At 36.4% G+C, this 21,169-nt stretch overlaps 3 protein-coding genes across 3 annotated transcripts in view; 2 read left to right on the top strand and 1 right to left on the bottom strand.

Annotated features, from left to right (window-relative positions):
• The window catches only part of LOC5572454, a 322,024-nt gene that overhangs the window by 219,874 nt on the left and 80,981 nt on the right, over positions 1-21,169 (top strand). The gene's annotated exons all lie outside the window — the stretch shown is intronic.
• LOC23687804 lies at positions 7,469-8,230 on the top strand. The gene is made up of 3 exons (XM_011494767.2): positions 7,469-7,748; positions 7,808-7,948; positions 8,011-8,230. Exons 1-3 carry the CDS (start codon positions 7,701-7,703, stop codon positions 8,224-8,226), a joined length of 405 nt encoding a protein of 134 aa, XP_011493069.1. The 5' UTR covers positions 7,469-7,700; the 3' UTR covers positions 8,227-8,230.
• On the bottom strand, positions 13,500-14,423 carry LOC110676923. Its single transcript, XM_021846768.1, has 3 exons — positions 14,148-14,423; positions 13,946-14,086; positions 13,500-13,884 (listed from the first exon to the last, which is right to left on the bottom strand). Exons 1-3 carry the CDS (start codon positions 14,382-14,384, stop codon positions 13,672-13,674), a joined length of 591 nt encoding a protein of 196 aa, XP_021702460.1. The 5' UTR covers positions 14,385-14,423; the 3' UTR covers positions 13,500-13,671.

Here is a 21,169-nt window from a genome sequence, read left to right as displayed (position 1 = left end):
TGCATGGTCAAATTGGGTGCATATCTCTAAGATAAACAGATTATCATGACCTCTCGACACCAGTATCGTAAATTCTTAAATAACCCATATAGTAAATACCAAAATCAGTGGCATTACGATAGCTTGAAAATTAAGGTTTCGCAGGGTCAGGGCGTCGAAGACCAGAAATATTCAAATATGCGTTCAGTCAGTGTGGACCAAGTGAAAATCTTGAGTACCGACCAAAATATGCTGGTCCAATAAGCGGATCGTAGGACATGCCATACATACACCATAGAACTACCGTAAACTTCTATCGGACTCTGAAATTGACTCAAAAAATGCAGTAATCAATCATTTTATTGCTTTTCAACACTTGGTCCGTTCTGTCTGCATAGAATTTGTTGCAATTTCTGACCACCCATTCGAATGTGGTAAATTGTCAAAAATCAAAATCAAATGCATCGAATCATGTAACATTTATAAATTTCTATTGATGGATAAGTAGAAGAATGATTCGATGTCGAAAAATCTGACAAATTTCCTGAAATGTCTTTCATTTCCTCGCATTCCTAAGCGCGCTGATCATTTTCGCTGTTATGGTAATAAGCACTTGGTCCATTCTGACTGCACACTTTTATCGATTTTTGTTGATCGTCCAAAGTAAATTTATTACATATCTCTCGTAGTTTACAGCATTCTTCAAATCTGATCAAAGTGTAACAAAGGTAAAGTAATTTTGCATCTAATGAGAGAATAATCCAATTTTCTCAAGTTTTGTACTTGGTCCCCTCTGACTTAACGGCGACCAATTCAAAGCGAGAGTAAATTAACATTTATTCATACCGTTATAACATTTTGATGTTTTCTAGATTTACAAGAAGCATAATTGAAATTGCGCGGAGTTTTTCGAATAGAAGAGAAATATTGGTTTAAGATCTACGGAATGAGTGTTTGCATATTTGTTTTTAATCAAGCTTTTTTAATATTATTGTTGACTGCATTATGTAGCACATAAAATAACTAAAGCTCCTTCTCGGTATTGCATGAATCAAATCAGAATCAAACCCATACGCTTTCCACATTGTCCTGTCATATGCGCTGATTATGAGCAGCATTGATTTTTTGAATGGCGGGCTACCAAACCATATAATATTCGTAAAGTTGATTATTCTATAAATTAAAACAATTCATTAGACGCGCTAATTTAGTTCGGTAAACAAGGTTTTAAGAAATATACTGAGTAGGTTTCAAGTACGTATAGGGAACATTCAAAGCGTTTTCATGGATTTACAAAGCAATTCTAAGGGTTCCGATAGGAATTTCATGGTGCAACTAAAATGAGAAATAAGCAATAAAATAGTCTAAAAGTGTCAAACAATTTCAGATATTCATAAAGACTTAATAAGGTTTCATAGCTCTCAAATGCATGTATACAGGAGCTTCCAAATGATTACTAAAGCACCCCAAAAAACTTCTCAGAATCCCCAAAGGATTATCAGAGGTTCGTAGATGTTCTCAGAGATTTCGGATGGCTTTACGGGCTCCCTGTACAAAGTCTTCGATGTAAAGTAAAACTTTTGAAAGTCAGTCTTTTAATGTATTCGAATTCTCTGAGCAGAATATCAATAGTAAAACGAAAAAATAGATTGGAGTACTTTGTACTTTTTAATTCCACCCTAATTAATTATCTTTGACAGATACGCATATCTCGACTACCACTTGCAATCTTCTTCAGTGTCAGTTATTTGTATCCACTGAGTTTTTGTTTCGCTTTTGAAAGTCGCTTTGAAACGTTGGAAACCACGATGATTTCCATGTGAACGAAAATGCCTAAGAAGTTTCGGACCCACTGTCATGGCTTTTGGGACTTCTGAGAAACTTGAAAACCCCTTTTGGAAACCCAACCCAGAAAGCTGCTATGAATCTCTTGGTAATCCCGTTGAAAACCACGAGGATTTTCATGTGAAAATCTGAAAATGCCTAAGAAATTTAGGACCCACTGTGATAGCATTTGGGACTTCTGAGAAACTTGAAAAACCCTTTGGGAAACCCAACCCAGGAAACTGCTAGGAATCTCTCCTTTTAATAGAGATCCTTTGAATACACCCACTAGACGCCTTGATGGAAACAATTGGGAACTTCTGTGGACACTTAGGAACTTAGGGGAAACTATTCATACATCCTGAAATCCTCTTGGGTACCAGACAGAATAGACATCTTTATGGATTATATAAATCCATAATTCCTTTGTGAGGACCCTGTGGAATGAAAATCACCAGAAATATATGAATAGGACAAGAAACGGTCAAGAAATGATTCCGCTACCGAAATTACTTGAGCTGTACGCTAAGAAGTAGAGATAATTTCATAACGTCGGTAACGCCTGCCATGCAAATTAAATGGAGCTGGCACTTTTCCGTACGGAAAAATGTACCGCTCAATTATTCCGCAAGTAAAAGTGACATTTTGCTCATATTGGATCAGCTGTCAAAATAACTTTGGTAAAAAGGATAAAATTTACTTGAGTACTTTACTTTTCAGTTTCAGTTATACCATTAAGGGGTGGTACATAGAGTATGTGACGCTAAAATTGGACATTTTCGACCCCTCCCCCTTTGTTACCCATTTTGTATAGGTAATATAAACATTTTGTAAGGCTTGTCACACTTTCCATGACCTTTGGACCATAACACGCATGAAAAGAAAATTTTATGAGTTTTGATTTTTGTTTGAATTTTTGGAAAGTGTTTGAAAAAATATATTAGTTTACAACATATAAATGCTTGGGTCTAATTTAACGTGTAATACAAAAAAAAATACATTATATATTATTTATTATTATTATTATTATTTTTTATTGTTATATGTAATGGGAAAGGCCATAGGATTATTTTTATATGTAATGGGAAAGGCCATAGGATACGTTTGGTAGACGTTCTGGCACATTTAAATAATATTTGGGAATTGGTTCATATTGGAACACACTCACCGAATTCTTCATTTGAAACATGCCGTTCAAGGTCAATTCCAAATAAAACATGTCTACTCGAGGGTTTGTGCAAACGATTCTGATGGCATGGATCGCATTCGCAAAACACTGGACGTACTTGCTACGAGGACCGAGAAAAAAAAATCATTCTGGCGACGCACAAACCGAACTCGCTTGCTTGGGCTTTCGGACGCACACAGCCCAGCAAATACGAAATCCGAGAAAAAAATATTATTGTCAAATATCGACAACCAGAGTAGGCTTCAAGAAAATGGATAGGGATGTTCAAAAATAAATAATAGAAAAATCAGAAACCAAAATCCATAAATTTGTGAATACAAATAAATCGTTGTTCAAAACGTGCTTAGTTAAAATCGATATGCGAAAAATGATACTGAGATCGAAAATAAAAAATTCAGGTAATAGAGGGTTAAGCTGTTTGTAGCAGTGCCTCAGAGATGGATGGAATCGGTTTAAGTTTTTCAGACCAGCACTTATTTCTTGAAGTTTCTTTCGAATTCTTAAAATTCTTATTTTGTGGTTTACAAAGTGAACAAAGTATACAACATAAATGATATTCTTCCATTTTTTATCTGTCCGAAAATCTTTAACAAATCATATTTTGTGAAATTGTATCTCTAAGTCATAGCGGCGAGTACAAGGTGTTTTTTTTATAAATCGAGTACCGTGGTGCATCAATACCCGGACACTTAAGCCGACACAAACGTTTAAAATACGTTTTGAATAGGTTTCAATCAAAATTATTAAAAGTCTTTTTACATAATGAACACTTTTATGTTAAAACTAAGTGAAAATGATGAGATTTTCCATAAAATTGAAGATTTAACCATAGAAATAATTAAAACAATGAAGCTTATCCTGTCCTTAAATCCGGACACCTGCATTAAATCATGTCTATAAATCCGGACACTAACGAATCAAAATCCGGACAGCTTGCAAAACATGTAATTATTGAAAGAAAAAATGCAATTTTTAAAATCAACTCGATTTATCGTGCTCCGAGGAAAATGTGCGTATTCTGTTATGGATAAAACATTTGAATTTTAAACAGTATTTGTAGTTTTATTACCTGAGCTAAGATGACTGTGGCTTGAGCTTCAACAATCACTGACTAGTTCTATTTTTTTTTTTTTCGTATAAATCTACGCACAACATTTTTTTCATTACTCATTCCACATCTATTGATAATTTTGAATGTTTTCTATCAGTTTCACTTGTATATTATGTTTTCAAGCTCAGTAAATTACCGATTTTATTGCACTGTCCGGGTATAAAAATACTTGGCTCCATTCCCGGACAGCCTCTTCTCCTTGATCTTTTAGCTATTTTCAACGTAGATTCACTCCATATGTCTGCATCATGGTGTAACTAAACACTTAAGCCATCACTTCATGGATAATTCTGTTTAATTCACTACGCGAATTGTGTATTTTTCAAATATTTTCGTTAACTAAACGTTATGTGTGCGTTCAACGACGCACAGTGCGTTGAATGTATGGAGATGCGGGACAAAAATCAAAACTGGAAGATCAAGCCATTTAAGGACCTTGGTATGAAAGGAAAAGTTTTTTCTGGTGAAAAGAGCTGCAATTTGCATAAATGACATATAGTATACGCATAATCGCAAAACTGTCCTAAGCGCCAATTCCAATATTTTCCAACAAAAACCTTGTAATTTGTACTGTTATTGCCTATAATGATGTAAGAAGTTATTTGCAAATATGTCTCTTCATATTCGTAGCTGCAAAAGTAACTTATACGCCTTTATGCAAAAAAATGCGCAAATTTTTAAAATTTTCTGGTTTTTAACATAAAATTTGAATAAAATCTTGGAAACTTCATTTAAAATATATTATTTCAACATAAACTTGCTCTGATGTAATGCCTGGTTCAGCTTTGACCACATAGCGTTGCGAGATTTTCGGATTTTTTATCACAAACAACTCATATTCATACTTGTGTTGGTTAAGGAGTATACCGAAAAATAGTTGAAAATCTCGAAGAGTTGCAGGGAGTTGCAGCTGTATCTTTCAGACCTCTTAGAGGACACTCTGAGAAAGATGTCTGTGAGTGATTTAGGGTGGAACTCGGTGGAATTTTTTCTTAATCGATAACCAAATTTGCATGTTAGTATTTTATAAGTTTGATTTCATAGCCAACTCATCGTGCCGTTTTCTAATATTCAAAGTCAAAATTGGTGTACTTATCCCATCAAATATACTGTACCAACCTTCAAACATGTTCTCTTTTAAATTTTGATTGAATATATTGGTTTCAACGCCGTCCGTACTAGTTGAAAGTAATGTTGAAAACATGTGACAAAATTAAGTTTTTCTGCTACTCTGACAACTGTCACTTTCGACGCTTATTGTAGTCGTTTTAGTGCTTTATAAATCTTATAAATACACGTTTCAATAGCCGATGTTATCTATAAACACTTGTGGATACTTATTATCGCCGAATAAAATAACTTGAAATTTGATTTTTGTCTATGGAGCAACGCACTGTGCGACGCTATCACCAAATCACTTGCCTCGCGAATAAATGACGGTGAACAAGAGCAACTTTTTCGTTTTTGTTATTTTTAGCTGTTTAGCAATGATAACTAGATTACAAATGAATGTAAAATGATCAGCTATGTTCATAGCAAAAATTGTGAGTTGAAATATTAATATTAATATTAAATTTTGCCTCTAATTAATGAATATCATCAGAGTGCCCGGATATTGGTACCATCCGGATTTTGATTCATCACGGTAGATCAAAGTAAGCATTATTCATTCAGATGTCACATGTCGACTTCCTTAGTAAACCGGTCGCAATGATACCTGTCGGAAGAGAAGTTTTTCGATCGACAGTCGATCAATTAAATTAAAAGAATGATTTAATGATAGATTTTCTTAAGCTCAGTTCGTTGATAACTATTCAACTTGATATTTCGCGAGATTTCATTTCATTTGTGGGCAGATTAAAATGAAAATTTCGGCGAAATTATGCCTACTTCATTAAACTAAACGAAATCAGAAAATGAAAATTTCGTGGGATTTCACGTCATTTTTTTTTGTTTATGATCTGAATTTGACGGTTTCATTAAAAATACCGCATACCTTAAGAAAGCTCTCATGTAAAACTATAAACGTGCTATTAGAATGCAGAGGTGAGAAGCAGGCTCTGTATCAAAGGGGATGTAATGGAAATAAAAAACAAGAAGAAGAGAAGGAAAACCTAAATATGTTTAATCATGAGCGAAAAAGCACATATTATTAATTAATATCTCAAGAGTACAATTAAAAATCAAGTTATTTGAGTAAGGTGGGGCAAAAGTTCGACCTTAGTGGTGCAATCAAAATTTTCAGAAAAACCATAGCAGTTGAAAAGAAATAAATACCTCTCAGTGAACCTTCAACATATTGGCGATAATTTTGCTAAACAAAGTTATGTCAAAATAGTTACTCATTTCAAGTTATAACAGTTTTAAAATTGATTGTCTTAAACGAACTTTTGCCCCATCGGTGGGGCAAGAGTTCGAATCTAATGTGGGGCAAAAGTTCGCTGACTTAAACACAAAATATCGATACTTTTATGACATGCATACTTTATACCAGCTATAAACTTTTGTTTACTGCAAATGCACACTAAATTTCCATAAAAAAATGCCTAAAACAGGGTTAATTGTAATATATTCAAAAATAGCAGTTTTTCGCAGAACAAAGTGAAAATTCGAAATTTTGGTAACTTTTTTTACACGATCAGGCCAATTTTGCTAAATTTAATAATCATATGAGGATTTTAGACCATTTGTTAATTTTTCCATAGGTTCATGTATGGGTCGAACTTTTGCCCCTCCGATTCGAACTTTTGCCCCACTATGGACCAAAATTTGTTTCCAAGCATGTATGCAAAAACTGATACACGTCAAAGCATCCTTATGATAGACCTAGATACGCCCTCGCATAAAAAAATGAAAAAGATTATGTCTTCATTTGGTTCCATGCAATGAAAGTTCGACCAAAAATTACAATTTTAATGTCAAAAAACTACAAATAGCTATAGCTTTTCCAAATCTCAATCGAGTTTTATGATATTTGGAGTGAAAGTTTCTTACTTTAATTGCATTCGAACCACCATAACATTTATACGTTTTGTTTTAAAATGAGCTGGAAATCTTAAAAAGAAACTCTTGCCTCACTCGAACTTTTGCTCCACTTTACTATTGAAAATATCAAAAATATGAAACCCCTCAATAATCATGGAATTTTTGCATTCTCATAAGGAATCATCCTTACCTTTAGCTTATCGTTTTTTGTTTATATGTTGAACACATCATTTTCCTTAAAACGGGAAAGAAATCAAAGGATTCCGGTCTTTTTGTTTCATTCTTTCTTATTGACATGTTAGGTGGCGCAAATTTCCATAGGATACGAATGATATCAAATGTTGTTAGCCATGGCATGCAATAGGAAAATTACAGCAAAGAACGTTTTATAATCTTAGCATTTCAAAAGGATCACTGAAGCTTTTTTGGACCACCCTGTATACATGGAGTGATAAATGAATGCACCTCACAGTGTGCAAGAAAATCTCATTCGGTCACACCTACAAAAACCGAGGTTCACAAATTTTACGCTATCAGTACAGCTTTGTTCGCCGAACTTTGAAGATCCGTCCAAATTCAAAACATTCTTAGTTATAGCTTTATTGAATCGCAATGAAGTTCATTTTGCTACTTGCGGTTTGTATGTTCGGCTTCTGCTCGGTAAGATAATTATTTTCTAAACACTTATAAATTAAAACACTCAACGTTTTTCTCTTAAGGCTGACTACAACAAAGTACAACTCACTGAAATCATGCAAGTGACCAAACGGTGCTACAAGCAACTCGATATTTCTTACGATTCGGATTTGGTGGAGCGTCTTATTTACAACAGAGATCTACCGGATGATGCTATTACAAAAGTACGCTCCTGTTATACTCATATTTCATGCTGTCAATGTTTCAATCAATTTTACATTTGCAGAAATTCATCAACTGTTTCCTCACTGAATTCAACGTATGGGAATCGGAGGGCGTCATCAATCGAGATGTTGTGGTTAACTTTTTGGGGCGACAGTACGACCCGGTAAAGGTGCGAGCTACGGTTGATAAGTGTCTCCGACCGGCTGGTGCCACTCCTGAAGATAAAGCATATAACTATATTCGTTGCTTTTTTAAAAACATTACGTACAAAATTTAAATGTTTCAGAAATTTGAATAAAATTCAACTCTAAATTGATAAATGGAATTGTTTCTCGAAAAAGTATCAAAATGGAGATTGAGTGTTATTTTCCAATTCTACATTTATTGCCTATTATTTGACAAATACTTTCAGTTTTGCCAAATGTTAGTTACTCATTTGCTGAGATTGCAATTTTTCTTATCTTTATTCACTTCCAGAATTGAAAGATCTCTTTATTCTATACAGTAACGTGCGCCAATATAATCAAGGCCATGTCCAGTCAATGAACGCTACGATTAAGATTGTTTTCCGAATCCCCTAGAATTTTGAACATATTTTTTTTTATAGAAATTGATAGGCGAAGTGTTCCATTATCATAATCCAGCCCATTTTTTTATGAAAGTTTTGTCCAAGAATCTGTGCGAATTCCTGCCACGATTGTATGATTTCATGCTAATGGCTCTTAGGAATATATATTTTCAAATTTGTGATAATGATTTGATAAAAACCTGGATTATTTTTCTACAATCATTGATAAGCTATAGAGCGCTGCATATGACGAGCCTAACCTCACTTATTTGACAGCTGCTGGTCCTGTTGTTTACGTTTCGGACTTAGTCGTTTTTTCCATCATTTTTTCATCTTCGCATTTCTGCCACCAGCATGCTGATGGTGACGATTTTCCACGGTAGGAAGATAGAATAATACGATCCGTGGGTATCTGCAGTGGATTTGACCTCTCCTCGCAGCAAACTTTCACAAAATTAAGAATGATTCGAAAAAAGTACTAAGTCCAAACTGTTAACAACAGGACCAGTACCTGTCCAAATTGATGCGTGATGTCACAGTGCAGTGGAGTATGGGCTTGACCTGGGAGGGAGGCACCGATATTACACACGAAATATGGCACAAAGTTATTTCGAATTGCAAGAAAAGTCCTGCTTGCCAACGACAATCAAGGCAGACTTGATGAAAATCGCTAGTTTTCTTTTGTTGTGTTCCTTCAATCGTTCTGGACAAACATGAAAAATGGGCCAAAGTTTTCTGTGCATTTAATTTTCATTTTTATTGGCAAAAGTAAAATAATGCGTATTTGAATACTTTATATTCAATCAGGATAAAAGGTGCTATTGTGACATTACTTTTGAATAAGTATGAATAGCTTTTCAATCGATTCTTTGTCACATTTGATAAAATGCAAAAATATGTATTAATTAATTACGCGCTTTTATTATGTCTGTCCAGTGTTTTGGATCTGGGCTCACAGTGACAGTTCGTGACAGCAGAATCTCGGCTCACCTTGACGTACATAAATTTTGTATTGGTTTCTCCCTCTCAGGGCTTGACCAAGGATGGAAAAAAAATCACCTCTAGCTACTAAACAACACAGTATTTGAATGGTCTAAGATGGCCGTCGCTCTGGCAGAAGCATGATTTGAACAGCTCACTACGCGTGCATAGTAAGGATATATGGAGCATCCGATGCACTGTTTGTCGCGGGACAAACCGTTTGTCGGATGTTGTAACATGTTGCGATTAACATGAATCATACGATTGATGCACGATTGATTTTCTGATCAGGAATGGCATGCCAGAAGACAGATCGCGGAATAAAAGCTTCAAAATCCTCGAAAAGTTATGACTTAGGTTTGCGAACAATTGATCGTTAGCACACATGCCGAGCGATTCATTTTTCAGGGAGCAGAGTTTGTTGTTAGGCCTTGACGACTAATGGTTTATCGTTGTTGCTATGCTCGCATGATAAAGAACAACCGCGATGCATCATTTATTTTGTCATGATCACTAGATTTCCATCTTTGGGCTTGACACTATTTCGCATTTCTTTTTGAAAGGGGTTTTATCTATTCGAACTCTTTGAGCATTAAAATTTGTAGTCTTCTTCAGTATCAGTTAGTAGCATCTATAGTTCATAATATACATCGCTTTTCAAAATCTAGTTTGTTGATTCTCCTTACCGTTTTCCATATTAATTGATGAGGTTGGTGGTCTAATGGCTACCGCTTATGCTTTATGAGGTCATGAGTTCAATTCCAGGCCCGTCCCGTACTTTGCAGTTGTGTCTTTCACTTGCTGCTTCCATCCACTTTTAATCTATCACAGTTGATCTATTCAGTACATATAATTTGCTAGAACTAGAACCAGTGATGGACAAAAAACGTTTCCCTACGCTTTCATGAGCCTTTGCATGCTATAAAACTTTTGACATTCACAGTTCTGTTTTCAAGTTGCCCGTGAGAGAGAGCAAGACAGCACCAGCACAGTAAAAGTCAAAAGAACAAAAGAATTTATGGCACGTAAAGAGGATCAATCTTCCATCATATAGTACGTCTTTCCTTACGCCTGATACATAGGCAGTCTGCTAACCAAACAGCAAGCTTCTCTGCCATAAAATTACCACCCCTACGCCTTCCCGCATGAACTGGCGTAGAATGCATAATCAATTATTCCTCCTTCCTCTCATTGGTCAGCATTCCCATGTGGCAGGCGCCATTGTTGCCTTAAAAATAGAGGATTTGCCCAAGCAGTTATCTGGTTGGTACCTTGTGAAAGTGCAACTGATCTGGCGATACCGGAGTAGCAATCACGGGCAGTCAATCTAGCTCAAGCTCTCTTTAACGTTTTGCATGTTAATAATAAAAAAAAAACCTGTGTTACATTAATGGTTATTCTTAATCTTATTTTTTTTTTATTTCAATTAAAAAATGTTAATGTTCATTGAAGCTCAAATAGATCTCCTCAAATTGGATTTGTTTATAAAAAAAATTAATTGATTATAGAGTGTCCATCCCGGGATTTGATTGCTTGCAAATTAAAGAAAATCGCTTCGTTTTTCACTGACATAACTGAAAAAGAATCAGCATACTTTTTGCATGTAAGCGCAAGTAGTAATACTTTTTCGAATCATTATTACTTATGATGACTGAGTTTTATCACTTTGAAATTACGAGCTGCAAAATCAACATGGCTGCCAAAACGAATGCCTTAATGCTTTTCTCTTCAACATTAGCCATTTTTATAAGCCATTTCTGATAGAAAATTTTAAAGTACATCTAAACTTCAATCAATATTTTTCAGTTATAAACTGTAAGCATGATATTCTGCAATACCTTAAATTATCTTTAATTACATTTAAATGTAAAAAAATTCTAAAGCAAATTGCTTTAACACTTAGACATAATTTTTAACCATACTTACATTCATAAGTGTTATAGAGAATTTGAAAAAATCACTAGCAAAACCATAAGTAGGCTAAGTTTTGATTTTTATTAAGTTACTTCAATAGAATACGAAAATCATATATGAAATATGATGTGTTATATTTATCAAGAAGCTTTATTTCATTTCAAAACATTGTATTGTTGAATTTTCGCTTCCATTTCTACCAAATTACTAGTTATATTGAAAATTTTATAAATCCCGGAATTTCCCGGGACAAACTAAGACTTTTGTCCCGAATCCCGGGATGAGCAAAATGGCCGGGAAATGGACACTCTAATTGATTATTAAAATTTTAAATGATGGTTCGTACATCTTCGAAAAAAAACTTCAAACTTTTGTGAAAGCCGCAGAATATTTGACCAAAAGGTGGATATTAAACTCTCAATTAAAATATCGGTTGACCCATACATCAGAAGCGGAAAACACACAGTTATACAGCAAGACTATGCTGAGGTCCGTAAGTTCAAATCCATCTGGTCAATGATCTGTTTGGGGTTGTTAATTTTATCGGCTACCCAGAGTATAGAGTATCTTTGCATGCCACATAATATACGAATAAAAAATCGTCATGTCGAGAAGAATTTTAAGAAGAAGTGATAAATAGCAACTACATGAAAGACCGTTGATCATCCGTTCAATACACATCATTTATTAAAATTTCTTATTTTTGAAAAAGCACTGATGTAAGTTAAACATTTTCTCACCCACATTGGCGCCATCAAAGAAAGTTTTGCAAGTCTCCACCACTTCTTGCACCGCTTTCCTGGGAACGTTCCGCGAGAAGAAATCAACCATCGGTGTCATCAGAACATTTCCTTCGTTGTCTACCCAGCCCAGTTTTTTGCAGCCACAATCACAGTATTTCTGAAAATAAGTGGCATATGGATCACGATTAATTTTCAACTAAAGATGCTTGAATATTACTTGATCGTGTAAATTTAAAGTGTATTCGATTAAAAAATAAGCAATTTGTCATTGACATTTCAGTTTCTTTTGATGCTCCAAATATGTGCATGAAAATAAACTTAAATTTACAACATATTTTTAGCTGTGTAAACCATAGTCTGACGCCATTTTGCATTCCAAGATGGCGACTTCCGGTTTGCAAAAATCACTTTAAACCCATTCAATATGGAACGAGACAAATGAGTAGATGACCGAAACCGATGTTTGACGCCATTTTGGAATCCAAGATAGAGACTCCCGGTTTATAAAAAACAACTTCAAACTCATGCAATATGTTTTTTTTTGTAACAGGACCGATGAGTAGAAGATGGAAATCCATAACTGACGCCATTTTAGAAAACAAGATTGTGACTTCCGATTTGGTTTGGAAACGGAAAAATATAATAAAAATCCATGTAATATGGGTATTTTTAGACCGTCATGGCAATCTTGGATTCCAGTATGGCGTCAGACATCCATTTCCGTCATCTACTCATCGGCTCTGTTCCAAAAATAACTATATTACATGGGTTTAAAGTGATTTTCACAAACCAGAAGTCACTACCTTGGATTCAAAAATAGCGTTAGACATCGATTTACGGCATCTCCTCATCGGTCCCGTTCCAGAAATACGCATACTACATTGCTTCTCGTGGGTCGTTCAGGCAGGAGCGTAAGTTAGAATTTTTGGAAAAAGAGGGAACACTATTTGGAATTTGGAGCGTAAAAAAAGGGAGCGTATGTTAGAATTTGGAGCGTAACAGGAGGGGGCGTAAAAAAGTGAGCGTAAAAAGAGGTTTGGCTGTACAATGACGAAAAAGAAGCTAAATTTTAATAGAAAATTCATTTTATCTACAGTAACATGAATCATCACGATATTAACCCCTATATCTGTAGCGGTTACAAATGGCTTTTAGGGCGAGATCACAAGTTATGTGAGAATTGTGCTGGTTCGTCCCGAAAGGTATATATCAGTAACGTGCAGTTATACGGCAAGACTATGCTGAGGGTCTTAGATTCAAATTCAGCCGGTTAAGAATATTTTAGGGATGGAAATTTTCTCAACTACTTATCTTTGAGCACACAATACAGAAATAGTTATTTGGAATAGTAGTTTATTAGAACACTAAGACCACTACTTACAAGTACACTATGCTGGAAAACATGCTCTGTTCCAGTTAGGACGTAACGCCAGAAAAGAAAAATAAAGAAGAGAAAACATGAATAATAGCAATCTCATAAAAGATCGTTAATATTCTGTTCAATACACATCATTTATTAAAACTTCTTTTGTTCGAAAAAGCACTGATGAAAGTTAAACATTTTCTCGCCCACATTGGCGCCATCGAAGAAAGTTTTGCATTTCTCCAGCACTTCTTCCACCGCTTTCCTGGGAACGTTCCGTGAGAAGAATTCAACCATCGGTGACATCAGAACATTTCCTTCGTTGTCTACCCAGCCTAGTTTTTTGCAGCCACAATCGAAGTATTTCTGGAGAGAAAAAAATGCATATGAAGTACTCGACCAAAATTTTTATCACGATTCAACTCACCAAAGTTTCCTCGTCCTTGACCACATCTCGATTGTACAGCACGCGTTCGATGATATCTGAAGTCATTGGGATGTTTAGACTCCGCATGCATTCCTTACCAGCGGCAAATATTTCTCTCACTTGACTTTTGGTATACGTCGTCTGGTAAGTTAAAAAGATGAAAATGTATAAAACAAAATAATAGATTAGTCAAAATACTTACGGAATATGCAGTCGAAAAAATTAACGCCAGTAGAAGGCAGGACAGAAGCTTAATCATGTTTGAGAAGTGCTTCAGGTGGTGGCCAAGAAAGAACTGATCGAAAATGTTTGTTCTGTATAAAATAATGATTATGTACTGGCGATACAGTGCAATGCACTTTGAATATGGTGAATGATACAGATAAGAAGCACACATTTTACAGAGAAAATTGGTCAGATTAAGGTGGCAACGGAACATAAGAAAATATTGCAAACTAGTGGTCCCGGCAAACTTCGTCTTGCCATCAAGTAGGCTGTTGAAAAACGCCATGGAACGCTCCGTGCAAAATGGAAGTTCCGTTCACTCCTGTTTTTTCAACTTTCCCGTTAAATATCCCTTACTTTTTATATACACAAACACGTCGGAACACTTCAGGAACATAATTATAGAAGAATAATTCTAATCCGTCGAGCCGTTCTCAAGCCATTTCGTGACATACAAACACCACTCCATTTTTATTTATATAGATAGATAAACTACAATTGACTCTCCATAACCCGATATTGAAGAAACCATCTAGTTATAGAACACAAAATCAGTGCAATTGCGATCCAAGGAAACATCGAGTTCACTAAAATTCACTTTAACAAAAGGTCCTCTAACTCGATATCAATACAGAATATCGAGTAAGGGAGAGTTGACTGTGCAACAAAACAATTACAACACTTTTTGGACCTAAAAATTGCCAATATAGAAACGTCTTAACAGACAATAGTATGTCACCTCACATTTAATATTAACTGAAAATTCAACAATAAAAGCGTAAAGAGGAATTAAACATGTTCAAAATATTTAATTTATAAGTTGTTAATTAAAATGTAACACATAAACAATCAATAATTGACGAAATTATAAATATGTTTTGTGATTATGTATATTCATGGCAGAAAACCACCTTATGGGGCGGAACTGTTTTCCATCACTACTTAATTTGGTAGAAATAACAAATAAAGTTCAAATAAAATAAAAAAGTAATCGTTCTCATAATGCATTTTGAATTTCAGCTGTATGTTTGTTCAATTTTGAAGTCGTATTTCAAAAATAAAAAATAAATTAAAAAATAAAGAATAATAACACTTTTTTTCTCCCTCTTATGCAATTACGTAACTTGAGGTTGATCGTTTTTGATAAACATGATTTGTTTGAATGTTTTAGTGCTACTCTCTAGGAAAATGTATGAAACGTGTACGAAAAGTTTTGATACTGGTTTTTGTTTTGATAGGTCCCACTTACCCCAAGTACAAATATATTTTGGGGTAAGATAGACCATCAAAAATTTCATATGAAATGAAAACAAAATACTGGTTTATCGTTAGCAGCTTGTAATAATACTTAAAATTATAGCTTACTGATGGGAATTCGATTTAAAACACATTTATTTTTTGCGAGTCAATGCAAGACGTGAAACGTGTCACAATTTATCATGCAAGTTGAAAATGGCGCTGAACTGACAACTGTTACATGAACCACATGATAATAAAAATAACAATATGTTTAGTACTATTTACATTCCTTGTCATTGTATCTTCAACTTTCTAGAAGAATACCCCCATGAAAAACTTTTCCTAGTTGAGCTATGACGAAACGCCCCACTTACCCCGGATTCTTACCATACTTTTAGTTATGATGACTGAACTAGCCAAATACATTGGTTTCTTATGATAGTGATAAAATCATACGCATCATGGCCAAATACGGAATAAAACGCTGATGTTTTATGGGAATCACAGGTTTTATGGGAATTGTTTATGTTTATAGTTCTCTGATCGAGTACAAAATATAATGAGATTGATATGTAATAAGCAATAAAACAGTTTAAATTTAAAAAGTTAAAATCCGAACTCTCCTATATTTTCCAGAAACATTTTTTTCAATGGAATTTTCGTACTTCTAGCAAAGCTAGAACCATCACCTACCCCGGCTATCTGGGATGCTAACGTGGCTTAGGCTCTATCAGGTGCGTCCCACTCTGGTTCAGTTAAAGTACCACTTCTAGTTCTGCATTTGGTCCCTTAGTACTGCAAAGGTACCGAAGTTTAACAGATCGCAGTACACTTTTAAAGGAATTGTAGATTTTACTCTATTACTAGTGTCATACAATTCTGGGCAACTGCAAGGGTCATGAAGGTCTTTATTTCGTCTTTGGCTCTATTGTTTTCACGCAACGGTCTACCTCATGGTATTACTTCAGGGGGCTTAGGGGTTATTGAGTGCTTGTTGGTTCTCTGGAATTTACTGCGCTGCTTGTCATGCTCTTCGGGCGGACCGGTTGGTCTTGCGACGACCCAAAGCCGGCGATTCGTCGTGATCGATACTACTCGGCGTATTTCACGACGGTGAAGCTAGCCTACCCCGATGAAGAGCTCCCCGATGAAGAGCTCCTCGAAGAAGAAATATCTCCCGAAACCGGTAACGTTGCTGAAGTCGGCCCAGCGATCCCAGTTGAGCATGGCGTCCGGTGCACTCAAGCCGGTGACTCGCTACCGACTACAAACAATAGTCCTCGACGGTGGATCTATCCTACTCCGACGAAGATTTCTTCAACGGCAGGAGATCTCCCGAACCGATGCTATCCGGGCAGATGCCGAGGTCGGTCCTGCGTTTCCGGTGGAGAGAAGCTTCTGGTACACACGCGCCCCGACGATCATTCGTCGGTGTTGTTTCGCGATCTACTACCTAGACGGTGGACTTAGCCTACTCCGAAGTTGACCGGGCAGATGTCGAGGTCGGTTCTGCCCCAGCCAACAAATATGTTTTCATAACTGAGACTTCAAACGAATAAAGTGAACACTTATTCGGTAAAAACAGATTGTATAAAATGCACACATTCCTTCTATTCGCACAAATCTGGAGGCCATATACGTACATTTCAGAGAATTTATTATGGTCAACACAACTCAAGACAATTTGATTTGGCGTTCACTATAATTTCATGTATGATTGTGTATTGCAGTTTATATGACTTAATTTTTACAAATAAATAAAGTAAAAAAAATAAAATAGTACGATACAAGCCTCGAACCACTGACCCTTAAATTACTAACCTGATACACTACCACTATACCGCGCAGTTGTTGTTACAGAAGTTGATCTTTAAACAAACATAAATGGAACACTGTTGAGCATCGTATGCGAATGTTACCAATCTTAATTGTCATTTGGCAAATGACCAAACCAGTGCAACACTGAAGGTTTCTTGTTAACGTTTGCAGTTTGGAACGAAGTGCAGCAATTTGTTATAGACATCGTACGAAAATACTGATGCAAAGTGATTTAATCGTTTTTCTGCTGAACGGTGATGTTCTTTTAACCGGTAAGTCAATGGCTATGTTTATGGATTCCACCTTTTCTGTTTATGTTGGGTTTTTGCCTTGTATGATTTTATTTCTACATCAGATGAACCTATATGTAATCTCACATTGATGATTATAATAGAGTCATACCAAGTAAAAAAGAAATCGTTATGGAATGGCAGCATGAAGTTACATATTTGGTCAGATTAAATTGGAATTCTATATGATGCAAATTCATGTCAGATTTTACATTGATTGTACATTTATACAATTTGAAATGATTTAGATTGTACATTTATACAATTTGAAATGAACATCTTTATATGATCTCTGGTTTGCTGGGGCGATTCCACTGGAGAGAAGCTTCCGGTTCACAGGCACCTCAACGACGCCCATTTGACAGTGTTGTTTCGTGATCTACTCAGCAAGCCTCCGGCGAAGTATCTAGCCTAGTCCGACTCGATGGTGGTCGATATGGTGCTATGGTTAGTCCTGCGATTCCGGCGGAGGAAGGGTGACGCTCGAACTACTCGGCCTAGACCCCGAAGGAAGATTGAGCCTCCTCGAATCGCAGCCATTTCTGCTGCAACGGCGACATGATATGCGTTATCGCTCTGTCCATCGCGTGCCACGTACTTACGTGTTGACACATTTCCTGCACGATGTTGTCGGTGTTTATCTCCGTCGATGCTTCCGAGTGTTTCGTTCCGCACTTCTTGGGCAGTCAAAAGCTATATGTTGCGGTGTCTTCTCGATATTTGAGCAGTCTGGGTAGTGTGGCGACTCTACGTCCACGTATCTATGGAGATACTTTCTGGACGTTAGCTAACTGCTGCTTGGACCGCATAGGTTTGGCATGATTCTTCCTATTGCGATCATTGCTTTCTCGGATTTATCGCATGCGTAATCAACGTGGCTGTTGAAATTTTGACGATGGTCGATCCTTACTCCCAGGTCCTTCAACACGTGCTTCGCTGCAATCACATACCTTCCGACGTTTACCTCCATCTGAACCGCCTTGCAGTTGCTGACTAAGTGTACCTCTGTTTTGTGGTGAGCCATCTGCAGGTTGACTCCACTCATCTAGCCCTCGATTGCGTCAATTGATTACAACACTGGCATCTCTACTTTTTTCAGCGTTTTGCCCATCAACGTAAGTGACACATAATTAGCAAAACCAACAATTTTCACCCTCCTAAGTAGCTGCAGTATCAAGACTCCGTCGTACACTCCGTTCCAAAGAGTTGGACCGAGGATGGAACCTTGAGAAATGCCCGTTGTCACTTGCATTGACTTCTGCCCTTCATTTGTTTCGTACACCAAGATTTTGCTCTGGAAGTACAGGTTGGACTCGATTATCCGAAGTATCGATTTTTTTTCACACAGGATAATCGAATCACTAAGAAAGAAATTGAAATCTATGACAAAAGAGCTTAAAAATTATCTTTTTTCGTTATTTTATTTATATGATGCGGTAACGTAGCCAGAAAAAAAATTTGACCTGCATACACAAAAAAACACTTTTTAAAACCCCCTTTTCTTCAATACGTTCTAAACTGCAAAACATTCATATTGTATATTGCAATACCAAATTATCTCAGATTTATGCATAAAAATTGAAAAACAAGAACATCAGAAAACAAATTTCGGATAATCGAGTCCGACCTCTATTTCTTCAGGATCTTGCACAGTTAGTTGAGAACCTACATTCTTTGCAGTACTGCGGTGATGGCCTCCCAGCTAGCGCTGTTGAAAGCTTTTTTCACATCTATCGTGATCACAGCGCAGTATTGATCTCCTTTTCGTTTCTGCTTCAACGCCTTTTCAGCACACTTGTGTAGGGTAAGTGTTCCCTTAGTTGTGGGTGTTCCTATAGTTGCGGTAGTGCCGTTTTCACTGATTTTACTATATTAGCCACAGAACTGACACTGCCAATCGACGCATTGGCTTGTTGATACACGGAATAGTTGAAAAGAGCGTTCAAATTGCTTCAAAACTGATGAAATATCACTAAAATGGCTAAACTTTTTCTTACCTGTACCAATAGTTGCGGTAAAGTGTTCCTATAGTGGAGGATCCCATATGAAAGCAACGGATACCGCAACTATAGGAACACAAATTAAAAAAATACCGCAACTAAAGGTACAGTGTACCAATAATGGAGGTATTATTTTTCACTGACATGCCGTGGATTACTGCGATGCAATCATTTTTCTCATTGAGCCAATGGCCGTTTCTTACCGTTACAACATTAACATGTACATTAATTGCGCTTCTTGAATTTAGGCGGTTAAAAGAAGTTCAATCGTGCTTAGTACCTCCACTATTGGTACATCTACCCTAATGCTCGAATCACGGCTACCGTCGAGAAGTCTTTGCGGAATCCAAACAGCATTTTCGACATCCCTTGTTTACTCTTCGTACACTTCGTCAGTCTGTTAAGGATGATTTTTTCCAGGAGTTTTCTGGACGTATCCAGCAGGCAATTGGGCCTGAACGAGGCTAGATCTCCCAGTGGCTTCCCTGGATTTGGCAGCGGTACCAGTTTCTAGATCTTACATATTCCTGGAGAGTTACCTTCGTCATGGCACACCCGCAACACCTTCCTGAACGTGTCCGAATATATCAGGATGGCAGCTTTCAGCGCTACCTTCGGAATTCCATCTGGACCAGAGGCTTCCTTCGATTTTAGTCGTTTCTACGCTTCTACAAGCTCGTCATTAGACACTTGCCGGTCCTCAGCGATTGCTTCCTGAGAGAGACTCACGAAGAGGAAAAATATCAACGTCATATGCAGCCCAGATTTGGCTGTCACGAAACGTCAAATGCAGCCCATCGGCCTTCGGCTGAGAAAGTGAAAAGTATTGTATTGAAAATAAACTATTATTTAAAACCTCAGTCAGCGGAGCTGTTTTTCCAAAAATGCTGATAAATCTAAACACAAGACTAGTTATTTACAATGTCTGCTACGTTTACTGGCAAGATATTCCACTCAAAATGCTGTTTATGCTTCGGTGTGATTCAAACGAAACAGTTTTTTGCTGATATGGTCATGTGAGAGCTTGAACGGCTTGCGCAAGGTTGATATAAACACTGTGTGGAATAAGAAAAAAACTCAGCAATTACAGATCAAATTCAGCTTTCCCGGGCACAGCTTCTTGTAGCAATTAGATTTACTCTAAGACAAGACGTATCAGGTCAAAGTACAAAAACAAAACCAATTGGCTGTCAAAAAAGACCACTCCTGATTGGTCGTTTTGGCAAAAGCCTACTTTCACATCGTTTAGTTGCAACAGGGCACTTTGTTGCTAGCCCGGCCGTATTGCTAGTTCATAAATAAGAGTTTCCATCAAAAGTTTTGAAATATTTCATGTAGTCTTTTGGTTTAAATTCTATTATATTTGATGTTAAGTTTACCACATGTGCTCCTACAATGCTAAAATAAATAAAAGATAGTTAAATAATGGAAATTGTGTAAATTTTCTCTGAAAATATCGCCAGTTTTGAATATTATCTTGATTTTTAGGAAAGGTAGTATTCTCTATTGCACTGAACGAATGAAGAGAATGCAAGAAACAATAAAATTGTGAGGCTTGATATTTGCATTTGTTTGCAAGAATTGCTTTAAAAGGATACTGGTAGCACTGGCTTTCGTATCGTCAAGGTTATCGACCGAAAAACAATGGGGCA

This window comes from Aedes aegypti, chromosome 2 (genome assembly GCF_002204515.2).
Source record: "Aedes aegypti strain LVP_AGWG chromosome 2, AaegL5.0 Primary Assembly, whole genome shotgun sequence".
In the NCBI taxonomy this organism is placed as follows: Eukaryota; Metazoa; Arthropoda; class Insecta; order Diptera; family Culicidae; genus Aedes; species Aedes aegypti.
Note: the sequence above shows the minus strand (reverse complement) of the source record. Positions and strands in the feature narration are given on the sequence as shown.